The sequence below is a fragment of the Cebus imitator genome, unplaced genomic scaffold (genome assembly GCF_001604975.1).
Source record: "Cebus imitator isolate Cc_AM_T3 unplaced genomic scaffold, Cebus_imitator-1.0 Scaffold430, whole genome shotgun sequence".
In the NCBI taxonomy this organism is placed as follows: Eukaryota; Metazoa; Chordata; class Mammalia; order Primates; family Cebidae; genus Cebus; species Cebus imitator.
Genome location: NW_016107745.1, coordinates 1,476,613 through 1,490,154, shown reverse-complemented (window position 1 = coordinate 1,490,154; position 13,542 = coordinate 1,476,613). Strand labels below are relative to the sequence as shown.

General features: G+C 37.5%; 1 protein-coding gene across 1 annotated transcript in view; it reads left to right on the top strand.

Annotated features, from left to right (window-relative positions):
• Positions 1-13,542, top strand: part of BEND5 (BEN domain containing 5) — a 313,319-nt gene that overhangs the window by 170,790 nt on the left and 128,987 nt on the right. The window contains exon 2 of the mRNA XM_037731912.1: positions 3,973-4,012. Coding sequence (XP_037587840.1) covers positions 3,973-4,012 — 40 coding nt within the window. The remainder of the gene's footprint in view (positions 1-3,972; positions 4,013-13,542) is intronic.

The following is a 13,542-nucleotide window of genomic DNA, read 5'->3' as shown; positions in this document are numbered from 1 at the left end:
GAGACGAATGTTGGCCAGGATGGTCTCGATCTCTTGACCTCGTGATCCACCTGCCTTGGCCTCCCAAAGTGCTGGGATTACAGGCTTGAGCCACCATGCCTGGCCTAATTTGGTAATTCTTTATGTCCAGAATGCCCCTGTCTGTATGTAGCTGACTGTGCATTATCGGTCAAATTCTATAAACCATGTGCTCTATTTTTACAAATATAAAACTGTCACACAGTTTTCTTTGGCAATCTGAAATGATTGTACCAGGTCAACTAGTAAGGAAAATTTTCACTTTCATTTCAATCCTTTTATTTTTGAATGACTTTGAGGGAATCATTTAAATATTCCAGTTTCTTAGCTAAATATTGCATAGTCACTCTGCAATACACTTGTTTTCGTTTGCATATAGAACATGCAGATTTTGTAATCCTATTTTAAGAGCTAGAGGTTAAAACAATAGCCTACACATATCTGTTTGTACCACTAGGTGGTGCATACATATGTCAGTGATCTGTAGGTTAAATGGCTTGTCATCAGGTAAGTGTTAATTTATCACCACAGAGATGGTACAGACACTACAGAAGCCCTCCCAGGGGAAATGGATTGACCGTATTCCTGGCTACAGAAATGGCAGGAGCAAAATCTTAAAGGCAAGAAACCCCAAAGATGTAGCAGAGGAAAAGTCTTGGAAAAGAAAGAGTATGTTTACTCTCCATGCTGATGGATTCCTAATCAATAGGGTCATTGTAGAGGAGCAACAGCATCATTGAAACATTTAGCTAGTTGGCATCAAACATTGCTTCCAGACCTTTGTTCTGGGAACTCGAACACAGAGGTGAAATGACTTAACTCTGTCCTCAAGTAGGATCCTAGTGAGAAAGACAGACAATGAAGACAGTACATGATACTTTCTCCTAGTGAGAAAGACAGTACATGAAAAAGACAGACAATGAAGACAGTACATGACACTGTCATGTATCATGTATACTGCCATGTATCATGTACTGTCTTCATTGTCTTTCTTACTACTTGAGGATCCTAGAGAGATAGGCTTTGCAAGATGCATTGGGGGACAGTATGAAATTCTGCTCTTAGGAAGGGAGATAACGTGGTTAGGTTTGGGAGATGGTGTTCAGAGAAGACTTCATGGAAGTCTTGCGAACAGAAGAGAGATTTCTGGGAAGATTTCAAGAGGGTAGACAGAGATGATAGCATAAGCAAAGGCATGGAGGTTTGAGGGGATAATGTATGTGGATTTGGGACTAGTTCAGTTGAGTTCAGCAAATACTTATGAGAGCAATTTTGTGACATGTGCTTATTTTACTAAGATTAATAACAGTTGTTCTAGACCCTTAAGATGCTCCTCATCTAGTGAGGAAGATTGATACATGCACAGAAAACTGCAATGTGAGAGGATAGTTTAAATGTGATCCCTCTTAAATTCTGACTTTGTCCTTTGAGCCCCCAGTGTGCTGGCTACAGGTTCTCAGGGAGTTTCTACATCAGAAGAGGGAGCCTATAAACACACTACCTGGTTGCATTTGGCTCACAGTCACTGGTGGATTTCAGTCTCACTTGCTCAGTTTAGGGTTGTGAAGTTTGAGGCCAGAGACAGAAGAGCCAGGACACAAGCCCAGCCCTGTCTGACTCTGTCAAGTTATCTTCCCTTTTTTCTTTAAAGAATCCTAGGCATAGAGTCACCATTTAGCAATAGTTCTTAATTAGAAAAAAATGCATTTCAGATAAATAGGCCATCTTTACCAACTGCGATCATCACAAAGTCAAGTGTATAATAAAAGGACACAATGGATTCTTCCCTCATCTATGAAGAAAGTGCCAAGCCACGTAGGTTGGCCTTGGGAAAGACAGCTTGAGCCAGATATCCCACTGGCCTGGTTCCATATTAGGGAAGGAAGAAGGTCTGTCTCCAGTGTTCCTTCTAGCCCACATGCGTGGGTGGGTGTTTCGTATCAGTGATAGAATATGTTCTTCCTGTGTAGATTAGTGACATCTTAGAGTTGCATTGTTTGGCTGAAAATGTCAACTGGAATGAGTTACAAGCTGGCAGGAAAACAGGTATGTGTGATTGAGAAGGAACTGAAGGGCTCTGGAGCTCCTTTTAGGTATATAAGTCACTGAAGCAAGGGGTAGAGAAATCTTACAGAGATTTTGACTGAAACAGATCAAAGTTAATGGATAAGGAGGGTGACCCTGAGGAAAAGGAGATCTGAGGCCAGGTCTTATGAGTAAGGAAGAAAAGACCTGGGAAATTTAGACTGGAAAGAAGACAACTCATACCTTCTTCAGCTCTCCAAACTATCATCAAGGACTGAGGTAGCTAGAAATTGTGATTATGTCATCAGGAAGCAGCTTTTAACCTTACTCAAGTAGAGCTGTCTAACCAAAAACAGTAGTGGATTCTCTACCAAGAAAGGAGATGAAACAGAAGCCATTCATACAACTAGTGGGGACATTGAGGAGGGGGTTCCTGCCCTAGTGGCAGATCAAATCTCTGAGATTTAAATAAGTAAAATTCATGAGAAAGCAAGAGACAACTTATATAAACCAAGGATCGGATGTTCTGTAATAACAACAGCATCAATACTAAACAGATTTTTTTACTGAGAACGTTTTAAGTACCAGGCATCATGCTAGGTGGTTTATATGCATTGCCATATTTTGGACTTTAGAGCCAGAATCAGAACTGACTAAATTTTAAACCTGACCCTGCCATTTAATGAAGATGTCTTGGACAGACCGTTTCTTCTCTCAAAATATCATGTCTTTCTCCTGCACAATTGCCAAGAGTATGAAAAAAAATTGATACATCAAAGTACTTAGTACTCTGCCAGACCTACAGTTAGTTTAAAAATGTTTCTGCCTTCCTCTTTCTGCTTAGGCAGAATCTCAGGAAGCCATTCTTGGAGAGAGGCAAGATAAAGAGGGAAATGCAGGGGAGGTAGAATATGGCGAGGCCTCCACTGCACACAATACCAGATGATTGAAAGCTCCTGCAATTTGTAACCTAGAGCAATGACTCTCAAAGTGGAGTTTGTTTGGATACCTTTTAAGAAAACAGAAACAGAGATCTAGAAAAAATCAAGTGTAGGAAAGAGAAAAAGTCAGCAGGAGGACTGAGCTTAAGGATTCCTGACTCAAGTCGCTAAGAAGGCTGCTTACCACTTTGCCAGCTGCAGCCTCCTGTACCCACTTCTCTACCCTCAGGTTTCATGGCCTGCAGTCTAGGACAGTAGCTGTGCTGTGATAGGGAAGAGGCCTTTTGAGATACTGATCACCTCATCCCTTGGGATTGCCAAAGCCAGTTGCTTCCAAATATAAGCTGCCTCATCCCTATTGCCCAGTGTGCTAGATAAATATTATTCTGTGTGAATATTGTGTGGTAAAAAAGGATAAAGATTTGGTTAGAAAAGGAATGGTTGATCATTGCTAATTGAAATTTTTATAGTATTGTGAGCTGGCTAAGAATGAAGCAAATCCACAAATATCTTGGTTAAAAAGAAGTATCTAGAGGGTGGCAGTACCACAGGCACTCAAGGCAAAGAGCATTGCCAATATATCAGACACTCAGCCAGTGCAGCCAGTATGAGCAAAGGGAAATCTAAAGCTATCTGAAGAATGAGCCCATGACTGGGAAACTGGAAAGGGACCTTCTCTGCGGCTCTAGGTGAGCCACATTCTGCTCAGGGCCTCACTTTCCGTAAGTATGGTATAATTAGACTGAGAGACCTTTAAGGCCCTCCCTCTCAGCTCTAACCGCCTATGCTTCCAGATAAAAAGCCCATCCGTCCCCCTTTGTCTCTAGGGTACAAACCCTCTCCGCAGAATTGGAAGTGAATACCACATTCAGTATAATTCACCCTGCGGTATGTCCAAACATCCTCTTTGCGTGTCTGCCCTGACCTGCTAAGCACAATTTTGGCTCAAATCAGTGCTCTCACAGTGTGTTTTTTTTTTTTTTTGCAGCAACAGCGACAGCTTGACCTCCTGACGATAACCAGCCCTGGTGAGTAGGTGTGGCCCTTCTGCCTTGGCTTTTCCCTTCTTTCCTGAATGATGCCTTGTTGCCTATCCAAATACAATTCCTGCTCTTCTCCTTTGACTCCTTGAATGAACAGCAGAACTCTTGTGTCATGAACCATTCTTCTCCTCCCCTACCCTCTGCTCCACAGGCAGTTTATTTTCTTCCTGCCAACTCTGTGCTGCCTCCTCTTGACTGTGGGTGGCACGGCTGGTACTCTGGATGTTGCTGCATATTCTAGGGTCGAGTTCTCTCCAAATCACTCATTGGACTCAGGTGTCAAGGAAGTGTCCTGGTCTCCTGAGAAATAAGTTATAGAGTCATGTGGGATGGAGAATCTGCTTGGAAAGTGCCATGGAATGAAGGGAGGATGGCTCATAAGGTTGGACTAGTCTGGGAAAGTGAGCAGGTGTGGTTGGTTGTGTAGAGGGTCAAGAAGACTTTTGTCTCTCATTATTAAGGGAAGGTCAGCTCCCCACAAAAAGCTGTGACCATGACCATGGGATTAAAAGGTCCTTTTTTTCCCTCTATAGCTGACATCTAGCCTAGGAGAGGCTGAGCAATTTAATTCTTTCAGGGAGGTATTTTACTCTGGATTGGAAACTTAAGGCAAAATTGGACAAAAAGAGATACTGTTCTCTCTTAGGATTATGAGGATGATGATGCTGGCAGTGTTAGTGAGCATTTGAGAGTTGATGTGGGACTTATCTTCATCTATGGGTGATATTCAAAATACTTAACAGCCATCTGCTATACTAGGCATTAACACTTTGGTTACCAGACTGTGGGGAGATGGTGTCCTGGAGGAGGAGCTGGTGTGGCACAGGGGTCACGTGGCAGGTTTGTGGGTGTAAGGGGATGATTAATTATGAATAAACTTGGATATGTTACAATATATTAGTAACCAGCATGCCTGAACTATGTCAGCCCTGCCTTTCACCAAGCCTAGCATGCTGTATCCATGGGCCAGTGCCTCAATTTCAAAGAGATGGAGATATTGCCCTCTGCAGTCACTATCCTAGCAATTATCTGGTGTACATAATGAGGGTATAGAAAAGTGACTGCAACTGTAAGATCTATTCACCTAGTTTAGGTAACCTTACAGTAGTTCTGTATCTGTTAGAACTCTTTGAGCTCGAGACTTCAAAAGCATAAAGACAGAACTAGTTTGAAAAAAGTTTATTCCATAGAATGATCTACATTTAACATATATGTGATTAATATATATAGAAATTCCAAACCATGGGCTGACATGACTAGAGTGGCTCATTTGTATGACCTACCAATTCGTCCTAAGGTGCTGGTGAGGGATTATCTTTGTCCAATTAGGTTTAGTTGCTTTTAATTGTATCCTGTTCTGTTCCGCAATGCACTGTCCATATTGCCTGCTTTCACATCTCAGTTTCATCAGGTCATACCCAGTATGATACCTAAGTATGAATTGGAAAGAGTTCTTGATCTGTTTTCAATTGCTTTAGAGGCAAATCTTCAGGCTCTGTTAATAGCATTTCTTTTGTACAAGCTCTTTCTGCTCCTAATTACCACTGCACAAATTCAAGCAAAGTAGTTGTGACTCTTTAGTACACTGCACTTAGACAGCTTTGGGATTGAAAAAATCAGCACTGCCAGAGTTTGGAGTGGTTTATTATTATGCCTCCTCTTAGACAAAAAGAATATATTCTGGGCCAGGGCATCCAAAAAGGTGTGTTGTGGCACACTGGTGTACTGCAAATGGGCTATACTTGTGTGATGTTGCAAAATATCGATCCACTTAGCTCTCAGGGACACAGGAGGAGCCCCACCAGTGGTAGCCTCCACTCCAATGTGTCAGACAAATATTATCCATGTGTGCCATGACTTGGAAAGGTTAGGAAGCACCACTGGACCATGCTGGTATCTGGATGACTCTATTCCATGTCAAAAGAACTGTTATTCACTGTCTTGTGCTATCAAATTCACCCACATTCTACATCTCACCAGGAGCTGCAGCAGCTAGGAGTTAGCTTGCTACCTCTCTCGGGCTACCAATGGCCTGCCTGAACTCCTCCCCAGACCATCCTCAACATAGAACTGCAGTATGAGTTTTAGACTAGGAGCCTTCTGAAATGCTGATTGGGAATTTGATAGCCTTAATCTGCTTGATACCTTCTTTAAAGTCTTATTTTGTTTATTGTGAATAATTTCAAATATACAGAAAGGAGTAGAGATATAATGAACAGCTATTTATTGCCCCCATGCCAACCCCTTGGCTTTGTCATATCGACATGTGCCTTCCATGCCAGAGTCACCTATTTTTGGGAAAAAATTATAAATGTAATTGAGACTATTCTATACTCCTTCCTAATTACGTCTTTGTCCCTTCACCCTATAGGTAATCACTGTCATGAATTCAGTGGTTTTCCATATCTGTGCATAAAAAAATATAACTGGTATTGCTTTACAGATTCTTTGTCATTCTATGACTTTTTCCCTACTCATGATTATATTGTAGAGATTCATTTATATTGATACACATAGCTCTGCTTCATTTATTTTAATTGCCGTATGATATTCCATAGGTGATTGAATTACAATTTATCCATTTTATTGATCAGAAATTAGGTTATTTATAGCTGCTTGAAATTGCAGCAAACAGTGTTGCTTAGAGCATTTTTGTGCATGTCTCTTTATGTATGCGTATGAGAATTTCTTTAGGGAAAAGAATTTATTAATTATATGCATCTTCAAATTAACTACATAATGACCAATTGTTTTCCAAAGTAATTGAACATATTTACTCTTCCAATAGCAAAATGTAAGTGTTTCCATTCCCCTGTAGCCTTAACCCTTGAAATTGTCAGACTTATAAATTTTGCCAGTTGTCATGATAAACATGAAATGGTATTCCATTGCAATTGTAATATGTTTCCCTAATTACTAGAGAGGTAGGGCATCTTTTTGTATGTTTATTGTCCACTTTGGCTTCTTCTGTGAATTGACTTTTCATATCCTTTATCTGTATTCTATTGGGTTGTCTCTTTTTATTGACTTTTAGGAGTTTATTGTTCTGAATATCAATACTGTGCCACTTATATACATTGCAGACATCTTCTCCCAGACTATGGCTGGTATTTTTAAAAGTTTTTCAAGATGTATTTTGATATATGGGAGGTTTTAAAAAAAACTTTTAAAGCAGTTGAATTTATCGATCTCTTGTTTTATAGGCTTTACTTTTGTGACTTATTTAAGAAACCCTCCCTATCTAAAATATCATATTCTTCTGTATTTACTCCTAAAATTTCTCAATTTTTGTGTCACACTTGGGTCTTGTCTCATTTAGGACTGATCTTTATATATACATATAGTTAAGTACATATCCGCAGATAACCAGTTAGGGTGAGAAATAAAATAGATAGCATCCAACTCCATAGAGAGCGCAATAAAAAAAAAAGGTAACATATAAAAATGTTTAAAAGGCAGAAAATAAATAAAGAAAATGAATGATAAACAGAACACACAAATATGGTGGTAGAAATATGTCTAAATGCATTAGTTATAGTAAATTAAAATAGGTTAAATTCACCTATCACAAAATAAGGATTATTAGACTGTATTTTAAAAATTTAATTGCTGTGTTCAAAACATAAGCATGAAAGGCAAAGGTCAAAGGATGTTGCCCCATAAATTATTAACACAATATTAAAATTAGAATTTATTATAAATAAGACTGTGGAATTGAGGCAGAATTAAGCATGGTAGGCCAAATGCAATAGTATCAAGAAGAAAATAGATTTTTTGTATAAAGTCTACAATTATTCCAACTTTCTAGCAGCATTCTTTCAGCCTCATAAGGGGCCTTACATGCTTTAACCACCTATTGAACACTGTAACCATCTAGTTATTCTTGTTTAGACTAAGTTAAACTTTTTGCAAAAAAGTAAAACAATGTATTATTATTATTAGCTCATTGACTTTTCCTACATAGTTTATGAATTTTTGCATTCTTTTGTTTATTGTATACCAAGCCTTTCCTATGTTACCTTACCAAAATGCATCCTTTAGTAGTTATTTTAGTGAGAGTCCATGGAACCCTCTTAACTGGTATATATTCTGGTTTTGACTTCTGTCAGGAATGATAACTTGGCTAGGTGTAAATTCTAGTTTGAGGGTAATGTTTCTTTGAGCTTTAAGGATTTTTTTCTTCATTTAGAATATAATACCATTTATATAAGCTTAAAAACATGCAATACAGCAATATATTTTGGGGGGAATAAATATATGTAGTGATGTAGCCAAAATGCAGGTTTGGCCACTTGCCACTTAAAGAGTCCAATTATCAAAAATGAAGTCTGGTATAAAGAAAGTGACTTTTAATCACAAAACTATCTTAGGGGAAGAAGCAGGCACTTTTAAAGGAGAATGGCATACAGGGGAGGAAGTTAGCAGGTTGGGGATGTCCATGTGCTAGCTCTGGGACCTACAGGGCAGTTGAGCTGGTGACTGCTGGTGCCTTCATGGGCAGCAGCAGGCTGAAAACTCCCCAGGTGGGAGAGAGTTTTGTAGTGGGACTTTGGGTTATGAATCAACTGTGACCTTTTGGGAAGGAGTTCCTTGTTAGAGCTTCTAGGCACATAGTTAGATGAATTTGCCCAGTAGAGAATGTCTGGTAAAGGGAGGTAAAATATTATATCTGCATTTCTACAGGGCTAAGTAGGAAGTAGGAAACCAGGAGAATGAGAAAAGAGAGAGAAAAAATAATAATAAACTATCTCTTAGAAAAAATGGGGGTATGCCATTACAATCAATTATCCACTGCCAAGTTCCATTTCATTTTGATGGGATTTCATTGTCACCATATTCATTCTGGCTACTCGCTGCTGAAAGAGGGCATAATCATTGGCTGTCAGAATGAAACTGATCTATTTTGAGTTGAAAATATTCATGAGTACAAAGACTTATATATGATATTTGTTGGAGCATTATGATTCAAGGTCTGGAAAGTCTCTGGGAAAGCCTATCTTGCATTCTCATACAGGGGATGCAACAGCAGTAAAATTCACAGCAGAGAACTATGCCTGCTTTTTCATTGTCTTCTGGCATCCATAGTTGCTGATGAGAAGTCTGCCATCATATAATTGTATTGGTAATGTGTTTTTTCTTGGGGAAGTTTCAATCTTATTTTTTAATCTGAATGGTTTGCCTTTTCATTTATCCTGCTTGATACTCTGAGTATACTTTTCACCTAAGATTGTATGTCTTTCTTTAATTTAGAGAAATTATTGGCAAATTATCTCTTCAAATATTATTTTTATTCTTTATTCCTTTGACTCTCTTCAACAATTTCTGTTGGACAAATGCTAGAATCTATTAAGTGGCCCTCCATGGTTCTTAATTGATTTTTCATAACTTTTATTATTTTTGTCTTACTGCACTGATTCTGAATTCCTCACAAGTAACTTGCACTTATAAATTCACTTTTGACCATGTCTAGTCTAGATTTTTTTCTGTCTTTTTCAATATTTCAATGACTATGTTTTTTCATTTCCAAGATTTCTAATTTTATTCATACCCACCTGTTCTTGTTTTATTTCTGCCTGTTCTGTTTCATAATTTCTTGTTCAGTTTTAATGTCTTCATTTGTTTCTTTGAACATCCTCAATATGCTTATTTAAAAATCTTTGTTCCATAAAATAAGTTTCATCTGGAGGAAATTCAAGTTCCAATTGTTGATTTTGTTTAGTGGTATTTTTAGCATTCGATTTCTTCATGTGTTTTGAAATTTTAATTTGTAAGATCACTTTGAGAAGGAAATCTTCTGGCTTTCTCTTTTCTCATCCCTCCAAACTCCAATTGTGTTCACATCTCCCTATGTGATGGTTTCTGCAGTTGCCTCTACCCACATCTTCAGTATAGGACCTGGGGAATATTGAATATATTGCAGATTCAATGACAAAAAGTTAACAGAGCCATTGCTTCTGGTTCCTGAGTCTACAGTCCTCAACTCTCTATATCTATAGTGCATGAGAGCTATCTCCCAAAAGTTATGCAACAGCCCTTTTTTCTAGGCTCCTTTCATGACAGGAGAGCCCCACCCAAGGTCCTGGCTCTAAACATAAGCTTCTCTCTGATTCCCATCTTCTGTAGTGTACTTTTAGTCTCTCTTATCCCATAGGAGGCAAACTTCCAATTGCTACTGCCTTCTTCTATGTCCAGATTTCAGCTAGCCGGTAGCCCCAGAACTACTTAACCTTTTGCATTTCTGTACATTTGAGCCTTGTGGCGATGTTTCTCACAATGGAGCCCAACAATATAGTTTCCTTTCTTTTTTCACAAATATTACTATTTCATGGGAATAAACGGGCTTAATGAAACATGAACTTATTTAGTTGTTTGAGCCAGAAGTTCTTTACTTTTTAGTAAGTTGATGTTCCTATAACCTCTTCAGTAGAAAGGAGGCAATATGAGGAAGTGCTATATTCTTTTCCTGTCCAAGTAAAATCCTTAGCACCAGATTCAGAAGAGAGACCTATTTTTTGCCCACATATACACAATTGTAAATATAATTATTAAAATGAAATTTGATTGATACCATAGAAACTGTTTTTATTTGAATATAGTGTTACTGTCTTCCAATATTATTTAATATTCTCTAAGGGAATCTTATATAGCTAAAAAGCATTCTATTATATTTTTAATTCCCCTATTGTTGTATACTATTATTGTTGTTGTCTCCAATTATTTAATTGCAAATAACACGATGATGAACATTCTTATATAAAGATTTTTTTCTTTGTATAAGACAAAATATCTCTAATTTTTTCTTTAGGAAAAATTCCTAGAAGAATTACTAAGGAGAGGTATACAACATTGACTAGTCGTGACACTGAAGTAACAATAACATCAAAATTGCAGAAGCTTAAAAAGCAAAGGCTTATTTTTCACTGTTGGTATATGTCCATTGTGGATTGCAGTCAGCTATGCTTTGTATCTTTTCTGTTCTAGCAGCCAGACTGACCAGGCATCCTTTATTTGTAATATCACTGGGTGTCTTAGTTTGGGTTCATTGAGAAGCAGACCTTTAGACAAATACTTTAGTGTACATTGGAGGTGATCCCAGAGACATTGGTAGGAGAGTGAGGAAGTCAGACAGGAAAAGAAAGAAAGCGAAGAAAGATTCATTATCAAGCAAGCTACCACAGAGGGCAACTGGGACTTAATCCCACCAGAGACCCCTTGGAACCAGTGTGGAAAATAAGCTATATAGTTATACTTCTCAGGGACAAAGGAGCAGGAGTGAGGATGGAGGTGTTAATTACCTTACACTTCTTATCTGCTCAGTGTACGCAATTACCAGATTCCAATGGTCAGAGAAAATCATCAGGATGAATTTGCAGGTGTCACCAATTGGAAGTTATTCAACACATCCAGAAATAATATGCTGGGAGAATATGTTGGATTGTGGGGTGACACTAGCATTTGCCACGTTAGTCATTGTGACAGAAAGAAAACGGAGGGATAGGGAGCCACACCTTTCTCCCTAAAAACTCTTAGAAGGGGCCACTTCTGCCTAAATTTCCTTAATCAAAGCAAAGATTTGAATTTATGGTCACATGACCATAAATTCATATGACCATAAATTCAAAAGGGTGGAGATGTGCAATCTTCCCACAGGGAAGTGCACTGCAATGATGATGACATGAATATTTGCAATGACTAATACACTTTATCACACTTTTAGAAAGATTTTTATATTCCCACCATCAAATTAAAAGTGTTGGTCATAGCTTTTTTTAATAACAGCTTTATCGAGATATAATTCACATGCCATAAAATCCTCTTTCAAGTGATAATTTAGTGGTTTTCAGCATATTTACACAGTTGTGCAACCATTACCACTACCTAGTTCCAGAACATTATCATTACGCCAAATGTAAACTCCATACCAACTAGCAGTCTTTCTCAATTCCTGCTTCCCCTGACCCCTGGCAACCACTGTTATAACTTTCTGTCTCTGTAGATTTACCTATTATGCATATTTTATATAAATCAAATAATACCATATATGGTCTTGTGTGACTGACTCTTTTCACTTACTACAATGTTTTCAAGGTTCACCCATGTTGTAACATGTATCAGCATACTTCATTTCTTTTTCTTGTCAAATAGTATTACATTAGATATACCACAATTTATTTTTTCATTCATCTGTTATTGGACGTTTGGGTTGTTTCCATTTGGGGATTTTATGAATAATCTGCTATGAACATTTGTGTACAAGTTTTTGTGTGGACAGATGTTTTTAATTATCTTGGATATGTACCTAGGAATGGAATTGCTGATCATATGGTGAACTTAATGATAAAGATTTTGAGAAACTGCCAAAATGCTTTACAAAATTATTGCACCTTTTATATTTCCATCAGCAGTGTAGAACAGTTCCAGTTTCTCCATATCCTCTCCAACACTTGTTATTATCTATCTTTTTATTACAAACACCCTAGTAGGTGTAAAGTAGTATCTTATTGTGGCTTTAATTTGCATTTTGTCTAATGTCTAATGACAACAAATGTATTTTCATGTGTTTATGGGCCCTTTGTATTACTTCTATGGAGAAATGTCTATTCAAATTATTTGCCTTTACCCATTTTTGATTGTATTATATTTGTCTTTTTATTACTTTTAAGAGGTTTTTAGAATATATATTCTGGCTACTATTTTATCGGATGTATGATTTATAAATATTTTCTCACATTTTATGTGCTGTCTTTTCACTTCTTTAATGTTGTTTTTTGAAGCAAAAAAGTTTAATTTTGATGAAGTTTAATTTATCCATTTTCCTTTTGTTGTTTATGCTTTTTATATCATATTTAAGAAACCACTGTTTAACCCAAGGTTAAAAATGTCCTCCTATGCTCTCTTCTAAAAATTGTATAGCTTTATCTCTTGCATTTAGATATTTGATCCATTTTGAGTTAATGATTTTATATTACGTTAAGGTAGGAGCCCAACTTTACTCTTTTGCATGTGGCTATCCAGTTTTCACAGAACTATTTGTTGAAAAGACTATTCTTTCTCTAAGAAATTATCTTGTCAATCTTGTCAAAAATGGTCATAGATATTGGATGATGTAAGGTAAAGGAAAAGCATTTAAGAAATGTCTACTCAAAGTCAGAGCCAGATTAAGCCCTTTATATATGTTTTCCACATAAATATCCCTGTTACACGATAAGGCAGTTATCTTTCCTGTTTTACAAACAAGCAAAACAAACTGCTATGAGATTACATGAATTATCCACATGAACAAAATTAATAAATAATGGAGCCAAGATTCAAATCTAGATCTGACTCTAAATCCTTTGTCTTTTTCACTGCTGCATAGAAATATCACTTCATTTATGATATTATCCCTTTCAGTCCTCTTCCACAGACAGAATTCAAGCTGACCCACTTTGCTAGGGATGAAGAAAGCCTAGAATGTCAGGGACATGATAGTTACTGGGGTTTCTTCACTAATGAAGTTGTGTTCTGAAGAGACA